Below are 4,817 nucleotides of genomic sequence, written 5' to 3'. Positions count from 1 at the left end.
CAGGAGGGCAGTCTATATCTTTCAAGTAAAGGCGCTGACGGCGCTCGTCTCTGAAATTTGTAGGTGTCCATTGATTCGCCAGTTGTCGCATTGATCGTAGGTAATGTCCCATCGTCATAGGAATATCCGAACCCGCATTGATGTCTCTCACATTCTCCTCTGATCAACCTAGGGTTAGTATGCTTCGATGGTCATCTGGAGAAGATTGACCTACGTTGCTTATCGTACGTCTCCTCCAGCCAGCGGACATCGAAAAGCCCCTTTGGTAGAACACCATCCCATCCATCAATGACCAGGGGTTTACCGCCAGCGATGACGTGAATTAACACCAGCTTCTCAAACTCCTGTTGTCCAAGATTGCGTATTTGGGTTCTTGATACGCGCTGAACCCACTTGAAATTCGGAGTCTTGTCGACCAAGCCATACAAGTCCAGATCAGGCGGGATAGGATCGAATTTGGCCTGCGGGTGCAGCGAAGTCGGCATCTTGTCGAGCTTCGAGAATGATACGGGCGAAACTGTAGTGGGGTTTCGCTCGAGAAAGGGAGATCGTTGGTCGCAAAGAAAGGCAAGTCTCGAAAATCCGTAATGTGCGAGATCAGGCCGAAAGGCCGTTCGTTTCGCAAATCGCCCCCATTCAGTAGGAAAATAGCGACAATGATACCGTAAACGACGATAGTTCTTTTGGGGGAGGTTACAAATCCTAGGCGAATGGATGAAGGCGCGTCGGAAGCTTAGGCGTTGGATTGTACAATGCGCAACCAATCAAAGATGCTTACGCAGAAACTGAGAACCGGTCTACGTGCACGTGATGCACCACTTGCCGATCTCGCGCTAATAAGCTCAGCCAGTTCGCTCCACTGATAGGTGAGCTTTGGGTGACAAGGATCCTAAAGTTTATCAGATTCATATTTTTGGATCGAGAATTTCCGGTTTGAACTCTGGTGCGCTGCCATTGTGGTCTGACGTGACCAAAGCTGTTCTAAAGAGCTTCGTAGTAAGTTAAATACGAAATCTTTATTCATAGTTCGAATTCTCATGATCCTAGTAGGACTGTAGACTGTGTATCTCATGAGATTAAGTGCGCTCCCCCGGGCTTCGGTCTGGGCTCAATGTCGAGGAATCTCAGATCGTGCTCTGAAAGTACCAAGACAACTACAGACACGGCCTTCGCTCATTCGTGCTTTCAAGGGCTTGAGGCAACCATGGCATAATAATCAGCGAGTAGTTGGGTTTCACGAGGCCAAACCTCGACCTTTGCCCCTGGCCACCCAGGATTTGGACTCACCATCAGCTCCGACGGCACCATCACCCTACAAACCACCTGAGACAGGACTGTTGTCGAAACTCCCAGCCTCATGGGTTCCTTATGCTGAGCTGATTCGACTTGACAAGCCTGCTGGAACCTATTATCTATTCTTCCCATGTCTGTTTTCTACTCTCATGGCTGCCCCAATGGCTATGCCAATGGCGACTCCAGGCTCTGTAATTGGAACATCACTCCTTTTCTTCTCTGGAGCTCTCATCATGAGAGGTGCTGGATGTACTATCAATGATCTATGGGACCGCAACCTCGATCCTCATGTCTCAAGAACTCGACTCAGACCGATTGCTCGTGGTGCGATCACACCGTTCAAGGGTCTTGTCTACACTGGGGTTCAGCTGTTTGCCGGACTTGGGATATTGCTCCAATTTCCCTTGCCTTGCCTCTTTTACGGCGTCCCCAGCTTGCTCCTGGTAGCCAGCTATCCTTTGGCCAAGAGAGTTACTTATTACCCTCAAGCAGTTCTCGGCCTCACCTTCTCGTGGGGCGCTATTATGGGTTTCCCGGCTCTTGGAATCGACCTGCTGTCACATACCCCAGCCTTGACTGCTGCAGCCTGCCTATATGCTTCAAATATTGCATGGACAATATTATACGACATGATCTATGCTCATATGGACATTAAGGACGACGTGAAGGCTGGAATCAAGAGTATTGCACTGAAGCATGATGCTGAGACAAAGCAGGTGCTGACTGGCTTGGCTGCTGTACAGATCTCTCTTTTGGCTGCGGCCGGATTTGCAGCCGGTGCTGGTCCGGCGTTCTTTGTTGGGAGCTGTGGAGGAGCTATGGTCACGCTTGGTATTATGATCAAGCGAGTCAATCTCAAAGTTGTCAAGGATTGTTGGTGGTGGTTCATCAACGGGTGCTGGATCACCGGTGGCGTGATCAGCCTGGGCCTAGCCGCGGACTACACTCTCAGATATGTCCAGGGACCTGAGGACGACACCAAGTCAGAAAACTGAATGCCGGAAGGTAATGAAGCATGTGTAAAACAATTGTACGATAATGTCATCATATACGGAGATATGGGTTCAGACCCCAAAGATTCCACCTCACGCGGCGTGCACATCGTTGTTTTGTTCGTCGAAGACTTTGTGATCTATTTTCCCTTTTTTCAGACCTCGTCTCCCATGATCAGATCCCTAACCAGTAATGCCGATGCAAGCAATCCGAATAGACTCCACGTGTCGAAATATGACTTTGTTTCCATCCGCGAGCCCTTCGCTTAAGAACGGGGCTTCTCCTTCTTCTCCTTCCACAGAGCGAGCAGACCGACACCAGAGACCTTGACGACCTTGAATCGAACACCGGGAATATCACCCTTGGCCTTGCCCTTGCGACCGAAACCAGCCAGGAGGACCTCGTCGTTCTCGTCCACGAAGTTCAAGCAACCGTCATTGGGGACTAGAGATCAATGTTAGTTGGACCGATCCTTCATCTCTCGTAGCATCTGGGGTTCGTCGTACCGAAGGCAGTGACCTTCTTTCCGTTCTTGATGAGCTGAACACGGACACACTTTCGGATAGCGGAGTTGGGCTGCTTGGCCTCGACACCGACCTTCTCGAGGACGATGCCCTTGGCGTGTGAGGAACCACCGAAGGGAGAGGACTTATAGGCGGTACCGAGGGCACGCTTCTTGTAGGCGAGATCGGCCCATTTCTGGTCCTTTCGGTTCGTTCGCAGCTTGCGGGCGGCGTTAAGACCACGGGGTTTGCCTCCAGCCATTTTTGCTTCAGAGAAAGTCGTTAGTCGATTGTCGATTCGAAAAACTCGAGCGCCAGCGTGCAGAGCTGAGGGGATGTATTTGTGTTGGGTTGGATGGCTAGTACCTACCGGATCTGTCTGTGTATCGACGACGGGATGGTGATGGTAATTTGCGGAGGCGACGAAAACTTGGGAAAGGAACGACCAACGAAAATTCCAGGTAGGGTTTGGTGGCCCTAGGAAGAAGGTGCGACCTGTGTGCACAAGAGGCAGGCGAGAGATCACGTGGTGCCAAGTACTGCCCCACATAAACTCTGCGATGAGTTAGGTTGTGGACTGATCGTTCATCAATGGAACTTCGAGTTGCGGGTCGCACAGTAATAACTGGACTCATCAACGCTCTTTACACTGTTTCCAACCCCCTCAGCATTAGCGCCAAGTGCATCAACGCTCAATTGATATCGGTCTGGAATGAAGCAAACTGTATTGTTCTTATTGTACATATTATTACCAGCCAGTCGAGAGGTCTCCTAGGTCATTATGTCTCATCTAACACGACCGCTGAGCCGGCAACGAGATCCTCCTCCCTCTTTATTCCTTCATCCATCTCCATCAGCATCAAATGTCTCCTTATCAAATGCACCACCACCAACCGTCCCTTTCATAGGACAGTCAAACTTGCGGCCTAACGCCGAACGTGCTCCATCTGTTAGATCTGGACGATCCGGGGCTGTGGCCTCTCATCACCGAGCTGGACTATTTCCAGCAGAGAGCACACGCGCGACAGGTGACCGTACTGACCTCTTATGGTCCGAAATGCAAGCAACATTGGAAGAAGTCGAGCTCTCAGCTTCTGGGGGCACTCACGTGTTTGGCCCAGATCATGACCGCAAGCTGGCTGACCTGAGAGCCGCTCAAATTGCCCTTGCTCAAGCATGGGCCAGAAGTGAAGCAGATGATGTTATAGACACAGCCCAGCTCGAAACTGTGGGGTCTGTAACTGGATCTGAAGTCCGAAACATGAAGGGTGCGCTCGGCGATACCTCCAAGTCTGGACCTGATGGCACAGAGAAGAGTGCCGTCGGAAGCAGCAGTATATCACGACCCAACAGTAGCGGCACAGGAGTTGAGAGACTCGGTCACAAGCTCGAGGAAGAGACGGAAGTGGATATCCTCCTCGCAAGAAAACGACGAGAAGCCAATGATCGATATTTTCAGAGAGTCAATCAAGGAGTGATCGACGTTGTAACTCGGCTTGAAGATGTCGCAGTGGCCATGAGGGCTGTTGAACAGGAAAGCAAGGAAGTTTGGAGCGAGAACGACAGTGTTCCTGGTGCTTCGAGGACGTGATCGTGTCATACAGGTGATTTCGGCATTTCCAGCTCGGCGTTGCCAGGAGTTAGGCGATATTTACTCGGCATTTATGGCGTTTCACAACTTCGAGACAATCTCTTGGGTATTTTTAAATATGTTTTTTTCTAGAATATCGCCATATCAAGAATACTTTGACTATTTACGTTGTCGTTGTCGTTGTCGTTGGCATGTTCCTGAATCCTATTTGGTAGAGAAGATCTTCGTGGCTTCGACTTACACCAAGATAGGATGTGGAGACTGGGGGAGAAGACCAGCTACCAATCAATTCGATGACGACAAGAGAGCTGTCCAGATACAAACTCCGTCATTGCTGCGCTCTTGATATGATATCCGCAAAGACTATCTTAGTTACAGTATTAACTCAGAGCATTGACTTAAAAAGTACCACTGGATGTCTTGCATTGTGATTGCAG

At 50.1% G+C, this 4,817-nt stretch overlaps 4 protein-coding genes across 4 annotated transcripts; 2 read left to right on the top strand and 2 right to left on the bottom strand.

Moving 5' to 3' along the window:
• Nucleotides 1-21: 21 nt before the first annotated feature.
• FTJAE_12967 (uncharacterized protein) lies at nucleotides 22-485 on the bottom strand (the record flags this gene model as incomplete). The annotated part of the gene is made up of 2 exons (XM_037346061.1): nucleotides 22-50; nucleotides 215-485. 2 exons carry the CDS (start codon nucleotides 483-485, stop codon nucleotides 22-24), a joined length of 300 nt encoding a protein of 99 aa, XP_037200005.1.
• A 585-nt stretch (nucleotides 486-1,070) lies between these two features.
• On the top strand, nucleotides 1,071-2,288 carry FTJAE_12966 (4-hydroxybenzoate hexaprenyltransferase; the record flags this gene model as incomplete). Its single annotated transcript, XM_037346060.1, has 1 exon — nucleotides 1,071-2,288. One exon carries the CDS (start codon nucleotides 1,071-1,073, stop codon nucleotides 2,286-2,288), a length of 1,218 nt encoding a protein of 405 aa, XP_037200004.1.
• A 263-nt stretch (nucleotides 2,289-2,551) lies between these two features.
• FTJAE_12965 (40S ribosomal S23 protein) lies at nucleotides 2,552-3,051 on the bottom strand (the record flags this gene model as incomplete). The annotated part of the gene is made up of 2 exons (XM_037346059.1): nucleotides 2,552-2,730; nucleotides 2,793-3,051. 2 exons carry the CDS (start codon nucleotides 3,049-3,051, stop codon nucleotides 2,552-2,554), a joined length of 438 nt encoding a protein of 145 aa, XP_037200003.1.
• A 519-nt stretch (nucleotides 3,052-3,570) lies between these two features.
• On the top strand, nucleotides 3,571-4,380 carry FTJAE_12964 (uncharacterized protein; the record flags this gene model as incomplete). The annotated part of the gene is made up of 1 exon (XM_037346058.1): nucleotides 3,571-4,380. One exon carries the CDS (start codon nucleotides 3,571-3,573, stop codon nucleotides 4,378-4,380), a length of 810 nt encoding a protein of 269 aa, XP_037200002.1.
• Between the last annotated feature and the right edge of the window lie 437 nt (nucleotides 4,381-4,817).

The sequence above is a fragment of the Fusarium tjaetaba genome, assembly GCF_013396195.1.
Source record: "Fusarium tjaetaba strain NRRL 66243 chromosome Unknown NRRL66243_c0000374, whole genome shotgun sequence".
Classification (NCBI taxonomy): domain Eukaryota; kingdom Fungi; phylum Ascomycota; class Sordariomycetes; order Hypocreales; family Nectriaceae; genus Fusarium; species Fusarium tjaetaba.
The sequence above is the reverse complement of the archived record's forward strand: the minus strand, read 5'-3'. Positions and strand labels throughout refer to the sequence as shown.